The sequence below is a fragment of the Centropristis striata genome, chromosome 16, assembly GCF_030273125.1.
Source record: "Centropristis striata isolate RG_2023a ecotype Rhode Island chromosome 16, C.striata_1.0, whole genome shotgun sequence".
NCBI classification, from domain to species: Eukaryota; Metazoa; Chordata; class Actinopteri; order Perciformes; family Serranidae; genus Centropristis; species Centropristis striata.
Genome location: NC_081532.1, coordinates 30,645,377 through 30,663,814, shown reverse-complemented (window position 1 = coordinate 30,663,814; position 18,438 = coordinate 30,645,377). Strand labels below are relative to the sequence as shown.

General features: G+C 39.0%; 1 protein-coding gene across 2 annotated transcripts in view; it reads right to left on the bottom strand.

Annotated features, from left to right (window-relative positions):
* flvcr2a (FLVCR heme transporter 2a) overlaps positions 1–18,438 on the bottom strand; it is a 30,061-nt gene that overhangs the window by 3,192 nt on the left and 8,431 nt on the right. For both annotated transcript variants that reach the window (XM_059353699.1, XM_059353698.1), the window contains exons 2-9: positions 12,689–12,830; positions 10,631–10,771; positions 8,622–8,689; positions 8,178–8,281; positions 4,629–4,739; positions 3,305–3,410; positions 3,104–3,215; positions 1,204–1,271 (exon numbers count right to left, since the gene is read on the bottom strand). In XM_059353699.1, coding sequence (XP_059209682.1) covers positions 1,204–1,271; positions 3,104–3,215; positions 3,305–3,410; positions 4,629–4,739; positions 8,178–8,281; positions 8,622–8,689; positions 10,631–10,771; positions 12,689–12,830 — 852 coding nt within the window. The remainder of the gene's footprint in view (positions 1–1,203; positions 1,272–3,103; positions 3,216–3,304; positions 3,411–4,628; positions 4,740–8,177; positions 8,282–8,621; positions 8,690–10,630; positions 10,772–12,688; positions 12,831–18,438) is intronic.

Here is an 18,438-nt window from a genome sequence, read left to right as displayed (position 1 = left end):
TTGTGAATATCTGGATTTTTTTTCCTGTTCACAGTTCAGATAAACTGAAGGGAAAAAATGACTACTTTGGCATTCTAGTTATACAGATTAGCGACAAAATACTAACCATTTCCCGACCTCCAAGGTGTATAAACAACAACAATAAATTGGAATAAAAAATGTAGGAAAAGTCATCAAATTTCTACATAGTGGTTTTTTTTTTGTTGGGTCATTTTTGGCTCTGAAGACAACACAAGGGTTAAAAATATCTAACATTGATTCATCTATTGTCTATTATTTATCTCACTCTTTTTTCTAACAGTTTAACAGAACTGGCTCATTTACCAAACAAGGAAACTAGTGGTGGTGTATTCTTCTTCTTCTTCTTCTTCTTCTTATTATTATTATTATTATTATACCTATTAATATTATCATTAATATTATTATTATTCTGTTAGTGTGCAAGACAACTGGAGCTCTCCATTTTAGTGCATATTGTTAGAGTTGGAGTATTACGACCAGAAAGAGGACGAGCAAACAGCCAAAGAGGTCCCAAGTCTGTTTTAAATAAGGCAACCAGCGAGCAGCAGATGATACGCAACATGAAGTAAGATTTAGTTTAAAAATAGCATTCATTGTAAAAAAAATAAATAAATTAAAGTTGATTATGAGCAACCGGGGGCCACTGGGTTTAATTTTCAGTTTTATGTACATTTTTATATGTGATACGTGACTTACATGTGGCCAAAAAGCTTCCTTTGTTTCAGAAAAAAATGTTTTTTTTTATTAATAGCAGATTGTAGTGTGTTATTATTATCACACTATTATAGTAATTTATAAACTGATGTTTACAGATATGTGTGTGCCAGCTGTCAACTGCACCTCTTTGCAGAAAGTTCAAATGAAATGAGGTTGTTAAAGCCACAGATGGTAAACATGCTGTTAGAGTCAGCTGGCGAGTTGTCAGACAAAAACAATTGTGCTTACTGCAAACAGCCTTTTGAGAGCAGAGGATGTTTTTTTTAGTGAGTTTGGAGAGAAAGTATCCAACAGTGCAGCAGTGAAACCTCATGCAGTCACTGCTGTGTGCATGCCTGCCACAGAGCGCTGCAGAGCACCATTCAGAGCGCATTCAGCTCAGAGCCAGGCCGGTCTCTAACACATTCCTCCTCAAAAGGGACGTGAAGATCCCAGCTCTGACTCTATGTAGAGAGATGTACTTACACTCAATGTCTGCACCTCCGTCTGCTGAAGGTTGGCCTTCTGTCGGCGGAGGTCGGACTTGATAAATCCTGAAATAAAGGAGAGGTTTAAGGTAGAAAAAAAAACAGGAACAACGCAGCAGATTATTCAAAGCAAGTGCCTGTTCAGTGTTACCTCCAAGTCCATAGAAAATAGTAACCGGGTGACCCAACCTGACTTATCTCTATATTATGTTGTTTTGAAAGTGATGATTTATATGTTTTATCTCAGAATATATATAAATATATTTTTAAAAAGTCACATTGTTATGAGTTAACCCAATAAATGGCATTAAGTAACTAGTAAAATGCTTTAAAAATAAAAAATAAAGCACACACACACAGACACACACACACCATTTGTCCTTTAACTTCAGTTAGTATAATTAAAATCCCTTTCAGCTGGGTTTTTTAATATATAAATAGATATGTAGGTATATTTGGATTTCGGTGGCCCTTTTTTTCCTGTTGTTTGATTTTTTTATTTTGTTTCTATCACCAGGAGTGAAAAATACAGAAATAATAATTATTGCAAATACATGTAACCATACTGAAAATTTTGCAGATTTATGAATTTGATGCAATAACTGTGTTTTTTAAAAAGCTAAGAAATTTTAAAATGGCATATCTTTTTTTTTTTTTTTTTTAAATGGAGCATTAACCATTCTGCCCTGTTTTATTGAGAACTGGGGGTTGTGGGCAGTGGATTTTTAGGGGGAGATAGCAGGTCAAGAATAAATCCCCCATAGAAGTGGTTACAACATCTGAAAGCTGTGAACCTGAAGATTAATTTGAGATGCAGATCAGCACTGTGTACCAAGTTGTTCTGTTCTTTGTTCAAAAATATCTAATAAATTCATGAATTAATCAATTGAACCTATTAAAGTGTGCAATGGTTCAGATACGCCAAGGTCTTTGGAACAAGATAGAAAAATCCATGCTATGATTTGGTTTCAAAAACTTTAGACATTTTGGAGATTTCTGTATTTTTGGTAATTTGATGACGAGCACTTCTGTTACTTATTGTCAATATAGGAAAGCTGCACATCCTGTGAATGCTCTAAGTCTCTAGTTTGTGGTTGTAAAGTTTCTTGAGGCTGTGATTATCCTAGAGGTCACAGCAGCTCATTTTACACACTGAGGTCGAGGCTCAAGAAATGTCCTCAACTGGCTACTACTGATGACTAACATCATCCCACATGAAGAAAACTGGGCTTACTGAATCCACAAGAGTCTCAGCTTTACAGTCATACCTCCAGTATGCAGAAATATTCATATAAGTGAAATTAATCTGTGACAAAAATGTGTTTTTTGCGAAGGCCCACCAGATTTTGCGCCAACTTTGGTGCACGATTTCACCTCTTCCCGACATGATATAATGACATGGTTGGTACCAATGTATTCTTCTAATTTCATAAGATATCAGTATATTCTACAATCATGCTACAGCCTCTGAAAGCCTCTGGAAAAAAATGGCAAATAAATCAGATTTTCTACCTGCGGGTCTGTCGAATGCTAACGGGTTAACGAATAAGATGAAGTCCATTTCTATTTAATTGTGCCTTTAAAAAAATGATTCTTCAATCAGCCACTAGGGGGCAGCCTTCTCCTGTGAAATGTGTATGTTTGACTTGATTTAAACATAAAATACATCCTTGTTTAACCAGTCTAAAATACATCCTTGTTTAACCAGTCTAAAATACATCCTTGTTTAACCAGTCATGCCCTAAAATAAACAGTTTGTTTAAGTGCCCTTTAGTGTCACACGCATAATGTTGACCTGAAAAGCACTGAAATTGAGGTTCACTTTTGTTTTTCTAAGTTAATGTGCACAGTAACATGACAGGTCATCTGAGGAAATAGAGGAGATGATAATCTATTACCTGTCAGCACTGTTCCTATTAGCAGGAAGATACACAGGAAGATGTTTCCTGCTAAAGTGCCCCATCTATCCATTATTTTCCCTTGGGAGATGGTGAAAATGATTCCAAAGATCTGAAATGAGATTTAAAAAAAAACATTTACAGCCCCAAACTAACAACTTTTGCATCGTCTTATGTAGTTTGCAGGTTAACATCGCTGACCTGAGCTGAACAGTTCAGCAGTCCAGATGAAGTTCCCTCTGATTCTGGATAGGTGAGCTCTACTGCAAACTCAAAGCCCAGAGGTAGATATCCTGTCATGAAGAAGCTGCAGACACACACACACACACACACACACACACACACACACACACACACACAGACACAGAGAGAGAGAGAGAGAGAGAGAGAGAATCATGTGATCTGCAGTAGTTTTTATTTCAACCCAGGAATAGGAAAAAAACTCAGATTTAAAGTAAAGTAGGGCAAGTATATACTGCTGTATAATACATCCTGTCTGGGTTTCAGGAAAGAAAAGCTGACAAAGGAATCGCTATGGAAACCAGTTATGGGTTTAATCAGCTTACCATAAATAGCAATAATTGTAAGGAGAAAGCATGTGGACTGAGAGACTGGAGGAGCATTAATATTGCTTTGACAAAGCAGCTCTCGTGCCAGATTAGAAAAAAGCAAAGAGAAGTAGACAGAGAATGTTTTAAGGCTTTATTAGCCAAACTATAAGAGCTGTTAAGAACCTCAGTGTGTACATTTCCCTGCTCTAAATCACCTTCAGGCAGTCAATGCTTTTGTTCTTTCACATAACCACAACTTCTTAAAATGGTTAATTGGCTCTATATCTATACTGGATACAGGATTCAGTATTCATATCTGGCTTTACTCCTGCAGGACATTGTTAAAGATCGGTGGCTGAACTCAGACAGAAGACTTGGGCCAGACTTGTGTACGGCAGCATCTTAACATAACTCAAAATTGATGCATTTTGGCATGAGGACTTTGTTTAATTTAAATATTTTTACTAGTGATCATCTTGTCAAATCAAACACAATCCTGCTATGACAAGATAATGATAATTGTATCACAGGGTTTCTTCAGGACCTGAGGTCTTGGTGTTAATATGAAGCAGTCCAATATGAAGAGAGGTTACACACTTATGAGTTGGCATAAGTAATCTTAGGTGTCTAGCCAGGCAGCGCCAGATTAATTTGTAAATGTGTATTAGTCTGGAACCTCTTGAATCATTTCCAAGTGTCTCTGATTAGACCTACAACCAATCAGAGCAATGAAACGTGTAACGTAGCGTACAGCAACACGTGCAAGTTAAGGTGGAAATTTCTGAAATTACAGCTTAACAGTCACTAAAATGTGTTTCAGGAAAAAAATTTGAGGTAAGAAATAAGCAACGCAGTAGCAGAATCTGTCTGCGCTGTCCAGGTTTTCCAGTTTGATCTGAGATTCATGAGGCAGGGCCGTTGCAGCGGATGCCAGTCATCGTATCATCATCGTATTACTCTGTATGATTACCTACCCCAGAATTCCAGCTGTGATGAACACCACCCACAGGTGACCCAGGTTAAGGGTGAAGGTGTAGACCAGCATCCCGAGCAAAGTGAGGACGTATACAGCCAAGGTGGTTTGTCTGAGGACACATGACAGAGGGATATTAAGTTTACAGTTTAAAAAGTGTTATATGTATTCACACAAAGCACAACCTGTTTGTGGGTTTACACGAAAACTCTACTTAAGGACTCCAAATCATCTAAGAAATCCTATGTAATCTGATTTGACTTTACATTAATGGATCTTGTGACAAGGCTCATGTATGGGCAAGGCTGCTCAGAACAATGATTAAATAAAAAAAATCCTAGAGTAAAAACTATACTACTTATACTATATTCATTTCGACAAATAGTACAATGATGTGAAAAAGTATGCTTTTTACTCAGAATTTAAATATGTGCAAGTATACTAAATGTATATTACTAATATTCTCATATTAACCGTGAAAACAAACAATTGGCTATGTAAACTGTAGATCCCATGTTGCACTTGAAAGAGCACTTGTTGTTCACACACTTTTATCATTTAGTCCGCAAGAAACTCATCACACAAAGCAAAACTCATCCGTGCAACCAGCGGGGTTAAACTGGGAGCAATGGGGCAGCATGAAGAACTTCTCCTGCACATCTAACATGCATCATTTCATGCGTCTCATGCATCAAATGTGCATATCATAGTGCACCAAAGTAGGACTAATGCCAGCAAATATCAGAGTTTCTGCCAGTATAAACAGTTCTTAAAATGTAATGTAATTTGTGCAGTAGCAGGCGTCTTTTTGCAGATAGATGTCCTACATGAAATAAAATTCCTTCCTCAGCATAAACAGTAATTCTGAGTCACTGAAGACTCCTTGTCCTCAGGCCATCTGCACAAACAGGCTTACTCTGGTGAGGCTGTGTCATGTACAACCACGCGTAAAATATTGCTGAAAAACATTTTTGTTATTATAACATTGTCTTTTGACTCGCACATGGGACAATAGGTGTGAGAGGGTCAACAGAGTAAATCTGGGCCTAACTGCTCTGAAGCATACTAATGGCATGCAAGGAATCTGAGGATTTGCATGTCAGATCGCTAAAGGCTGAATAATTACTTTGTGTGGGAAAAAAGTAGAAGTATTTGATGGTTGTAGTTTGATCAGGACGAAAACAAAAGCATCAATAATCAGATACAGATTGGACTTTTTCACTTTTAAGGTTGAATTATTGGTATTTTTTTCTGTTTGATGTGGTGGTCTGAGATGTGACTTTCAGGAGCAGCAGAGTAGAGCCTGTCAGTTCTGATAAGCAGAAAGGGACATCAGATATAAAACTAATTTCCACTGGATCCGGGCACGAAACGACGTAAACTTCTCCCCGTGAACTGATGATTTAAAAGACGTCCATGCAAGGAGCCTGTGTTTTAAAGCAGAGAGTGAATCTTGACCTTGAATGTTGGAGCACTTCCTTTCATCACGATGAGTTTCTGTTATCACAAGCCCCTTTCATAGTGCAACCCCGCAAATGTCCCGCTATATTTTGCCAGAAAGATCTGTGCCAGCTTTTTGCCTTATGCCGTTCATAGTGATCCCGCGAAGCCGTGATATGCGTGCCCTTTCATAGAGCAGCAGTGCTGCTCAGTAGCACAGTGCTAATAGGCTACACAGTTAGCTCTGTAGCAGTAGTAGCAGTGTGTATGCTGCAGCAGCATGTGTTCAGTTAGTGACCTCCATTTGTTTACAACAAGCACTAGACACTCAGTTAGACGCACAGTTAGCGAAGGTGGCTGCAGTTGTTGTGCAGCTGCTGAACATGATTCGATGACTGTCGGACCAAGTGGGAGGTGTGTGTTCAGCCTTGCCGGGATGGTCGATTCATAGTGATCCCACTTCCAACAGTCCCACCAATTTTCTGCCTCTGTGACTACCTCTGGAGGTAGAAAATTAGTGGGACCATTTGATCCCAAGAACCTTCTTGGCACTTTCATAGAGTAGGCGAGACGTTATAGAGCTGTAAATGTTGCAGCATGAAACTACGCACTATGAAAGGGGCTACAGATTCACTTGAAGCCGTAGCTCTACGAACACCAATGTCGACCAACACTGGTCTCAACAACTTTCTGATGGGTTGCTCTGAAATTTAGTATAGACTTTCATGAATCCTAAAAACTCTGATGATCACCAGACTTTTCCTTTAGCGCCACAATAAGTTTGGCCTTTGTGGTTTGAAACTATTGGATGGTTTGTCCACACAAGATCTAAAGGTCAGATTTTGAAGTAGCCCAATATTAAGGCCATTATATATGCTCTCCTCTAAGCCACCAGACTCCTTTGACAAAAACAGTAATTTTACATTGCAGAACACGAGTGGTTTGTCTACCGCTGCCTCGATCGTAGATTATGTTATTGTGAGACTTTGGTGAATACAAACTAAAGCACCTAATAACAAACTAACCACCAGGCAGCAGTAGACGATTAACTCCTGAGGTAAAATCAAAGGTTACATCGCTAACATCGAATGACCCGTGCTTTTTGTAAACAAACGGATGTCCTTAAGTCAGGGGTGTCAAACTCAAATACACAATGGGCCAAAATTTAAAACTTGAATAAAATTGCGGGCCAACATTGAACAAATAAACCTTTTAATATATACCAAACATGTTTTGCTTTAACATTAAATATGGAACCAGCAACGCTTATAAACATACAATGTATAACTAAATAGTGCAGACATGCAAAATCAAATTTCAAATAAAAAACACATCAATGTCATTAATTTATTAAATAAAAATTAAATAAAAATCGTATGCCTCTTTTCTCTTTGCATCCTTCTGATTTAAATATCAAAATAAACTTTTTCAACAGGTTAATAAATTCTGCCTTTCTTTTGGCCATTTTTGGGAAGGGGTAGCTCGGAGACAGCTCTAGCTTGAGGTTGCTATGACGACTGTCACAGAGGAGCATGTTTCTGGGTCCTGTCCTGATTGACGCGCCAAAACAACAGCAGGGCATTGTGGGATTTGTAGTATTAACTGTAAATGCGCCGTATAATACCGGCGGGTCAGCTTTTATAGTACAATAATAAGATAATAATTTGGTATTGCCTCGCGGGCCAAATAAAATTACACTGCGGGCCAAATTTGGCCCGCGGGCCAGAGTTTGACACCCCTGCCTTAAGTGAACACATACTGCTGCAGCACATACACACTGCACTGCTACATAGCTAACTGTGCAGCCTGTTAGCACTGTTCTACTGTGCAGCACTGCACACATCACTATCATCTCCTCCCACCTCGTTCTGTGACACCGGACTGCACTATCAAAGAGCACAAATATCATGCCTTCGCGGGATCGCTATGAACGCCCTAAAGCAAAAAGCCGGCACAGATCTTTCCAGCAATAAAGCGGGATTTTGCATGAACGCACTATGAAGGGGCTAGTGATTTTGCTTTGCTTTTACTTAAGATCAGTCTGACAGTGTTTTTGTCCTTTAAAGTGTAAATATCAATGGTAAAACAATGTTTGGTAGAAATATCTTACTTGTATGTTTTGGTTTTGTCCAGCCAAATGCCACATATGAGGGACCCCGCCATGCCAGAAACGACAATAGTTAGCCCAATTCTGCCAGCGTTCACCTCTTCACCCTGAGGTGAAAACAAGAACATTTGTGGGTTTTACAGACCAGTTAAAGGCACGTGTGGCATTTTGAACCATGGAGTTAGCTCCTCCTGGAAGCTTTGAGACATAACAATCACATTCCCAGACCCCAGTTATCTGTGCTGGGGTCATCTCCTTTAGTCGTTTTCATAGTTATCAGTGTCAGAGAAAACCTTGTCCTATTGACTCTCAGTATATGGCAGGAAAAGATGTTTGAGGAGGAAGAGACAGGAAAAAAGAAGCAGAGAGTGAAATAAAAGCTAATCTTGTTGAAAAATAAAGTATAAAAGGCAGTGGTGTATTTAGAGCAGACACACTGGGACTTACGGGATAATGTTCAATGATCATCCGATTCAACAGTGTGGAAATAGAATAGAAGCAGGCAACATTCAGCCCTGCAGACAACAAACAAAAAATCAGTGCCTGTCTATTTGGAGAACACCTGTAGGGAAAGAAGAGGGTGCAGATGGGACCGCTCGCTGCCCCCTAAAAACACAGCTGACAACTTCACACATCAAGTCCGTTATAGCCTTCAGACTTTGTCACTACTTGAGTAATAAGTTACGAGTGGAACACAAAAAATACACAAGATGTCCTTAAATGTCCAATTATTCAGGCACGTAAAGGGTACACATTTACAGAGACATCTTAATACATTTACACATCAATCATTAACAGTAAATTCTGACCTTTGAGCAAAAAATGTGTGATTTCAGAACCTTTAAATCAATATGACACATGGGCAATTCATTCACCAAGTGTTTGTGTGTTATGATGACACATCCTCATATCTGCAAACCAGCTGATAAAGACCAGCAGTTTTCTCCGATATGAAACTTCAGATATCTATTTTGAAACGTTTACACCTTTGTCACCTTTCATCTCGACATCCACGTAATAGAAGTAAGTTGTCAGAGTGTGGGCTGACCAGCGAGTCACAATGATGTAATTAAGGCACCCCATTATGACACATGAAGACACAGACGTCCTACTCTGCTATCTTTATAATATAATTTTATGTGAACTTCCTTTAAACCCACAGCATCATCATCTTTATCATCAGAGGCGGGATACACAGGTCGCCAGACTGTCACAGGGTACTTACCCAAACATATACTTATCGCCAGAGGTGGGTAGTAACGCGCTACATTTACTCCGTTACAAATACTTGAGTAACTTTTTGGATAAATTGTAATTTTAGGAGTAGTTTTTTTGGACCATACTTTTACTTTTACTTGAGTATATATTTGAAGAAGGAACGCTACTTTTACGCCGTTCTATTTGGCTGCGTGATGGTAGTTAGTTTTTTTTTTTTAATCTTTTTTTTTAGTCTTCAGCTTTCAACCAATAAAAAACATTAGAAAATGATCTTGCCAATCAAATGAAGCTACTTGGGTCAGATGACAAGTGTTGTCATGTTGGTCGTAGCCATAGCAACAGTGAACACGCACTTTTTAACGGCCCGTCACCTGACTTGACTCACATATGAACTAAAGTGACATCCCATTCTTAATCCATAGGGTTTAATATGATGTCGGTCCACCCGTTGCAACTTATGGCAATATATTGTATCTTTAGTTTGAAGATTGCTGTTTTATATGTTGTTTGCTACTATTTTATACCGTTTGTGTTGCTTTCAAAAATAAATCTGGAGAAAACGCAGTACTTGTACTCTTGAGTACTTGAGTAGTCTTTTCACTGCATACTGTTTTACTCTTACTTGAGTAATTATTTTTATGAGTACTTTTATTTTACCTGAGTAATTATAATCTTGAGTACAACTTGAGTACATTTTTTGGTTACTCTGCCCACCTCTGAATAAAAAGACAAATTGAAAAAAAATAATAATAATAATAATAATTATATATATATATATATATATATATATATATATATATATATATATATATATAAAAGAAACAATTTGATAAAGAAATAAAGAAACAATTTGATAGTCAATGGAGCCAAATTTGTGGGTGGTGGGTGGGTCAGTACAGCCAATTATTAGTATTGAGGGAAGCATTGAACATTATAAGACAGATACATTCTGAAGTAACTTTGATTTTGATGAAATACTATGAAACTGATATTGATGAAATTCTGAAACTGCTATTTGTTTATGTATTTATTTATTTTGTTCTTATGTCCTTCCTGGTACCTAATATGATGACCCACAGAAATGAATAAAATAAAATTCTAAAAAAATAAAAAATAAAAAATAAAAAATAAAAAAATAAAAATGATGTGCATCCACACAGAGATGAATGCTTCTTCTGCTACTAACAACTGTATGTCCTCCCTCCCCCCTCCTCCTATTTTAAATAGAGTGGACCCACCGTAGCTGACCACCAGCAGCATGAAGGGCTTGTTCCGCAGCAGCCTCATGACAGAAGCCGTGTACGAGTACTCTTCAGGGGGGATGTTCCTGGCCTGGGCCTGGGCCTGGCTGGGAGGGAGCTCCGGTTTTTCCTGAAACACTGGACAACAAACACACAATATTAACAAACATTGACAAAAAATATTACTTGCTTTTCATGAAGCCAGTGTGGACGCTGGAGGTCATACATATGTGTGACACGCCTCATGTCAACACGCCGACGGGATGATTTAGTTAAACAGACACTTACTATTATCACCTTCACCTTGTCTATATTAGCCATTTAGTACCCTGTGAAATGTGCTAAAGAACAAGAAGTTATTATAAGTTCAGAAAATAGTGTTGTTTTTTTTGTGTTAATTTTGCAGGGACTAGCACATACCACATGCTAATTTTTACTACCTGTCCCTTTATTGGCTTTTATATCTGAAGACATAATCAATATCATTACCTCAACCTAATACAAACTCAGTATCACAGCAACGTTGCCATAAAGCAATTTGCAGCTGATAAAGCAGCAATAATAATGTTAGAGCAATACTGTTTCAGTATAATAGTGGTTATTATTGTGATAAGGTCTGTTCCAGTTTACATATAACATTAATCGATTTTATTCTTGTGACAGTAGGTTGAAATATTCTGGGATTAACTGGTGTATGAGTGCATTTCCAAAGTGTCTGAATCGAGTCGCCACCTTTGGCTTTGATGGTCTCAAACACATTATAAAGGAATTACACAAATTAACTTTTGAAGAGGCGCACATTTAACTGAAAATCGTCCAGGTGATCACCTCCTGAATCTGACTGAGAGAATAACAGAATAACAATAACAAGAGGTGGATACTTTGAATAATCTAAAATATAAAACATATTCTGGTTTAACACTTTTTTACTATATAATTCAACATGTGTTCTTTTCATAGCTTGAATATCTTCAATATTAATCTACAATGTTGAATATAATTTAAAAATAAATAAAAATCCAAACTTTTGACTGGCGCGGTATGTACATAATCCACTTTATTTTTTATTATTATTTTATTTACTTATGAACCTTATAGTTACTCACTATAATACAATGTTACGGGAATGCTACAAATGCATGCATATAGAACATGATATGTAAACAAATGTTAATTTCTATTAACTCCTGCAATATAGTTGGGGTTTTTTAATTCACCATTTCATATTTTATTGCAGGTTGTCATATAAAGCCCAGTTGCTCTGCTTTAACCATCAGTTGGTAATATGAGTAGTAACTGAATGTGTACTTACTACAGATGGTGCAAGCCTAAATCGACAAACAAAATTGAATCTGGTTTGCCTAAACATAATTTGGGTGTTGGGTAGAAACTTTGTACATCAGCTTTAACAACCAGAAAAAAAGGTGGATTCTGTGAGGATGTTTCTCTGTCTGTCGCTAAGTTTTAGTCCTTCGTGGAGGTGAAAGGAGGATTTAACAGAGCTGGCGGGGTAAGATGATTTCATAAAACACTTCCATGACTCCCTGCTTGTATTTCACATTGTGTCTGAACACATCTCATCAAAAGGTGAACAATTACAGCAATTACTGCAGCTGCTCATCCAGTGGACTGTGATGCTGTTGAGTTTTCGGTAGAAAGCACATCTCAGGGAGATTCGGCTTTCCAGCAGTGCTGCCCGAGGAGCCCGACAACCAGCTGAGAAGCTCTTATATAAAACACAAGAGTATATGTGTTCAACAACTAATGTTGCCAAAAATCGTCCTGGAGAATCACCTGTGTTTTCATCTAAAAATACAAAGTAAAAAAGGTCATCAGCATTACTGCGGGACAAAGAAGGTGAGGGAACAGCTTCCCAACTGCTGGAAAGCACAAACTGTCAAGATGACTCTGCTATTAAAATTTTCACAACCATGACTGTGGGAGTTGAATGACATTAAAAGGGACTTGCAGTGGGCTATTACTGCATGGGTGAGCAAAGAGCCCTGACAGCTCTTAGCTACTCTGCGAGCCCGTGGATGTGACTCGTCATCTTACCAATGACTACGAGGATGAAGATGAGGGTGGCCGCTCCTGCGCTGATGTAGAACATGATTCTGATGTGGTGCTCCAGCTCATTCATATCGTCCACATTAGGCACGAGGATGGGTGGGAGCAGGAAGCCAATGGCGATCCCCAGCTGTAGGTGAGAGGCACAAATTAAAGAATGACTCCGCGCCTCTAGCTGACGGCTGCACACTCAGTGCACCAAGCATCAGTACAAAGGTGGGAGAAAGCAAAAAGCTTATAAGAAAGGTAAAGTTGGACTTTTTTCTATTCTGCCATGAGAAAAAAAAGAGGGTTAGATGGTTACCTGCTATTGTAAACATTTCAATAGTACATGCCTATTTACTACGACAGCGTATAAGGGCCAAGTATGAAAAAAAACTAAATACTAACCCAGGGGATAGGGGTAATAATTTGAGAGAAAAGTCACAAATTTATGAGATTAAAGTGGCAAATCTACAAGAAAAAAGTAGCAGATTTTCATTCTTGGCCCCAATACATCCGTCATCATTTACTATATACAGTGACTACATAAAAACATGTTGCAGGATGTTTAAGGAATAACTAGCAATTATTAGGGAACACTCTATAGCCACTAGACAGCTGGCTTAGCTAAGATAAGTGTAAATTCCTGAATTTCTCCATGGGAATAAATAAAGTATCTATCTATCTATCTATCTATCTATCTATCTATCTATCTATCTATCTATCTATCTATCTATCTATCGACTGTAACACAGATAGAAACCCATCTCCACTTTTAAAACCCAGTAATTAACTAATTATATGTTGTTTGTATAATCTGTAAAAAAAAAAAAGGGGAAAAAAAGTAAAAGAAGTTTGATGGGGGATTTGTTGGATCAATACAGACTTGTGCTCAAGATGAGCGCATTATGAGACATTGGGTCCCTAACATGGAAAAGGGAAAAGGTTTGTCCATTTTTTTGTAGTTGTTATTCGTCATTGTGTAGTCATTGGGCCTTTTCATGCTGCGACATTTACAGCTCTCTAACATCTCACATGCACTATGAAAGCGCCAGAACGGGATGCCAGGATCGAGTGATCCCAACAATTTTCTGCATCCAGAGGTAGTCACAGAGGTAGAAAATTGGTGGGCCTGTTGGAAGCGGGACCACTATGAATCGACCATCCCGGCAAGGCGGAATATTTGATGTCACGTGAGACGTCTAACAAACACCTCCCACTTGGTCCGACGGTCACCGAATCACTGTTCAGCAACTGCACAACAACTGCGGCTGCTGTTGCTAACTGTGCACAGCGTCTGCTCCTCATTGTAAACAAACCGGCATCACTAACTGTGCACAGAGTGTCCAGTGCTTGTTGTAAACAAATGGAGGTCGCTATCTGAACACATACTGCTGCAGCACATACACACCATACTGCTACAGTATGCAGTAAGTGTTTCTGGAGTGATATTTTGCAGATGGAGGCCAGGTCAGGCCCCTGTGTCTGTGCCTGATAGGATTCAGCAATCCATCCATAAACTACAGCTAACCATTTAGCTGGCTGTAATCTTACTTTTGATGGCCACATGATACTGACCATCTTATCTAAAAGCCAGAAAGCAAATAAGCGTGTTTCCAAAATTGCTAAAACTATTGCTTTAAGAAGAGCAGTTAATGCCAGGGAGGACTTGTGCTTTACATGAAGGTCCAGTGTCTGGACTGGAAAAACTGGACTCTGGAATCAATTAATCGCACAACAAATTAAATGAACTCAATAATTTTGCCGGCCTCGATATATCGACATGAGCATGCGTGTTTGTTTTCCTCGTCTGTTGCCTCCAAGCAGGCTGGATGACAAGAGGGTTCACTCTGTGCTCGATCTCAGCACCTGGGCGCTTTTGTTCCATAGCAGAATGAGCGGAGTGAACCCTCCTGTCAGTCATCCAGTCTCTCTTTCTCTGTGGGGAAGGCTGGGCCGCTAGCATTGGCTACACACAGAGTGCAGCAGGTGAGCCTCGTGCGGAGCAACGCGAGGAAAAAAGATGATTACAAAGCCAAATGCCACAGCCCCGGTGTGGGAATATGTCGGTTTCAAACCGAATGAAAAAGGTGAGCCCATCAACACACGGACGAGCCTGTATGCCGAATTTCTTCAAAAGTGGTGGCAACAAAAAAAGCCACCACAACAAACTTGCATGCCCATCTAAAGCAGAACCACCCGACCCAGTTTTTCCAGCTGGGGAAAAAAACTGCACCTGGAGATGCAGAGCCTTCGTCCCGACAGTCAACACTGGTCGACAAAGTAAATATAAACGCTGTGCGCTCACAGAAAGTGGAGTTTGCTACATCGCAAAATAAATGCTGCCCTTTTAAAAAAAAAAAAAAATGTTTGTTTTATTTATTTAGGATATTTAAACGTTCTTAAAATTACAATTACAATGGTAAAAAACACTGAGAAATAAAAGTGTATTGTATTTGAAAGGGTGTGCATTATTATGATATATTATCATGTTGACAATAATATCGTTTATCAGCAATAATTTGTGGGACAATATATCGTCCAGCAAAATTTGTTATCGTCCCAGGCCTACTCCCCAGCCCCCCATCCTCAGGGTCCAGTAGTTCTAGTGAATTTTGGACAAATGGTGAGGGACTACATTTTCTAAATTTAAATACAACATGAGTAGTGCCCACTGCCTCAGCTTACTACAGCCTCAAGAACATACCAGCCGAAGTCCCTCCGCTCTACGGAGGCAAGAGAAAGAAAAGTGACAAGATGTGTTCCTTGAGGAGGAACAAACCTGAGAACAGTGTTTGTGGCGTGGAAGCACAGAAATACACTGACACCCTTCAGTCCTCTGGGAGAGTTACAGCCCCTTGATTTATAGATGTGCACCTGTTCCCCTCTACAGGACAGCATACAGGTTGGATCTCGGCTACTTGAACGGTCATTCATTTAACTTGTGGTCATTTTGCTAGAGCTCCCTCCAACACTGTAACTGGAGAGTCATTTTTGTTTAATCACAGCCACATATCCGAAGCAAAAAAACACAATTTTTGTGCACTTTTGAAAAGTAGAGTAAGTCTTGACAGCTTTTTTAAAAATGCAAACCAAGCTTCTTCTAAATTGGTGCAAATCAAGAATGTCTTTTAATGTTTCTTTTGGCACACAAACTGTCGAACTGTTTGATCTTCAAAGGAAATCCTACCTATTTTTTCTTAACATGAACTATTTCTAAATATTCAAGGGGATATGTGAACTACTTCAGCTTGGAAACTTGGAAGCATCAGGTTTTGGGAGCGAAGCCAGAGAAACAAAGTCGTGGTGAGCAAGTAAACATCAACAACAATGTGGCCTTTTATCTTCAGCGACAGGGAGCGGGACTTTAACACAAAACAAGAACACGCGTGACAATGGCCGGTGTGCAGTGTTTGGTATCATGCAGGTGAGAGAGGACGCACTTCAATTGAAGAAAAAACTGTTGAGGTTCAGAGGTCAAGAGCATCAGAGGGGTCAGATGTCTTTTGATGGTCTATGTATAGAGTTAGAGCTTGTGGTGCGATCACAAAGCATCCAAATATAGCCCAAATCATAAGAAGTGTTCATCCATTCATTTTTTATTGGCTCGTTTAGAGCTCAAAAGAATTATAAAGCCAGATTTTTCCACTTACAACACTCAAAATTGCATCAGAACTGTCTTTTTACTGCAAATCCTCTTGATTATCATCTCTGGAACCATTGATTTGACTGTGTAAGTGGAATACATTTAATTTACCCAACAGCTGGGAGCTTTTGCAGAAGCAGAAGGTTCAAGCGGTGGAAGCCACATGCAGTCCTCACAATTTCCTCTCACCAGGAAGAACAATCCACACACACGTAAAAGAAAATCATTTTGAACAATTAAGCGATAGCGACTGGCCTAAGCTCCACTCTATCATAGCAACTTCCTTCCAGACTGAGAATTTTCTTTTTTGGAGGATATTTCTTTTCTGCTCAAATTGAGCTTGTTTACAGAAAATGTCTGTCTTCTGAACAGACATTTAAAGAATAACATCCAGACAGTAGCTACTAAGTGCTGGACAGAAGAACATGTAAAAGAGAGAACATGTCTGCACACTAGATAATGCCACTGTGAGCATATTTTTTATTACCAAGTGATGATTCGAGCATCTCTTTAGACACGAAGAGCCTGACCTCTTGACCTCTACGAATAAAGGCTATATAGTCTAACTAGTGCTGAACATGCATGGATTTGGAGCATTGACACCCGTGCTTGGTGGTAACATCATATATAAAGCATTCTCATTAACAGGTTTGTATGATTTCCTATGAAGACCAATGCGCTGAAATATGTTTGATATCCTACAACATGTGAAAAGGAAGGATTTGGTTAGGTTTAGGCAACAAAAATACTAGTTAGGGAAAAAGAAGACAATTAGGTTTGCCGATCTCCTGGTTGAAAGCCGGGGATACGTTGATCTGTTGCATTTATACTATGTTACCATTCATTCATTCATTCATTCATTCATTCATTCATTCATTCATTCATTATCCTTAACCACTTACCCGCACTCTGGTTGCGGGGGCTGGAGCCAATCCCAGCTGACATTGGGTGAGAGGCGGGGTACACCCTGGACGGGCCGCCAGACTATCACAGGGCTGACACATAGAGATAGACAACCACGCTCTCATTCACACCTATGGGCAATTTAGACCAATTAAACCTAACTTTTGGACTGTGGGAGGAAGCCGGAGTATCCGGTGAGAACCCAAACTGACACGGGGAGAACATGCAAACTCCACACAGAAGAGCCGCAGGCCGGAATCGAACCGGCGACCCTCTTGCTGTCGTTACCACACTGCAAAAAAGCCGACTTGTATTTTTGGCCTAAAACAGTGATTTAAGTTGGTAAAACTTGGAAATATGAATTACTGACATTTAGTGCAATAATGTAAGTTAGCACAACAAAGCAAGCCAGCTGTATGCTTAAAAACAAGATTGTGAGTTGTTGTTACTTATATCTTTAAGTTGGGGTTCACAACAAGGGACAATAGTTCTGCTAACTCTTATTTCTTTGTTGTGAAATGCGAGAAAGCGGTGAAATTCGGTCATCAACAAAAGCTAGCGGCTAACTGATGCTAGCGGCGCTGCTTGTTACAGCTACAAGAGTAGCCATTAGCGTATCAATGCTAACTCAAAATTGTGGTCGCAACATTAGCTGACATTCATAGCGGTGTTACAATCGTGCCAGAGAAATTCAGAGTTGAGCAAACTCAAAAACAAAACTTTAAATATTTTTGTTTAATTGTCCAACTTAAAATTTTATCGAAGTTTGTTGCCTTGAAATTTTGAGTTCACCCAACTTTTCTTTTTTTGCAGTGCAGACAAAAGCTCCAATAACAATGCATTACTTAAGGAAATGACAAAACCTGTTTTTCGAGAACAGCCTGGAATATATGTTGATGGGAACAACTTCCTGACATTAAGAGAAAGAAACTAAGCAATCCCAAAGAAATTCATAAATTGAATAAAGCCCTAATCTAAGCCCTAAACTACTGGACATTTGAAAAATAAGCTTTAAGTTAAGCTGACCCAACCAAACCCACTTTATACGTCAATTTCTCATACAATGTATGTCACATGCCATACTGTAGGCAGTCACAAGATACTTCTAACAGAAGTGAAACTAGCCGAAGCTTAACTGAAGAGTGATTAACTTTTCAAACCTGCTGAGTCAAGAAGAAGGAAACAGAAGTCACAGGAACAGACATAT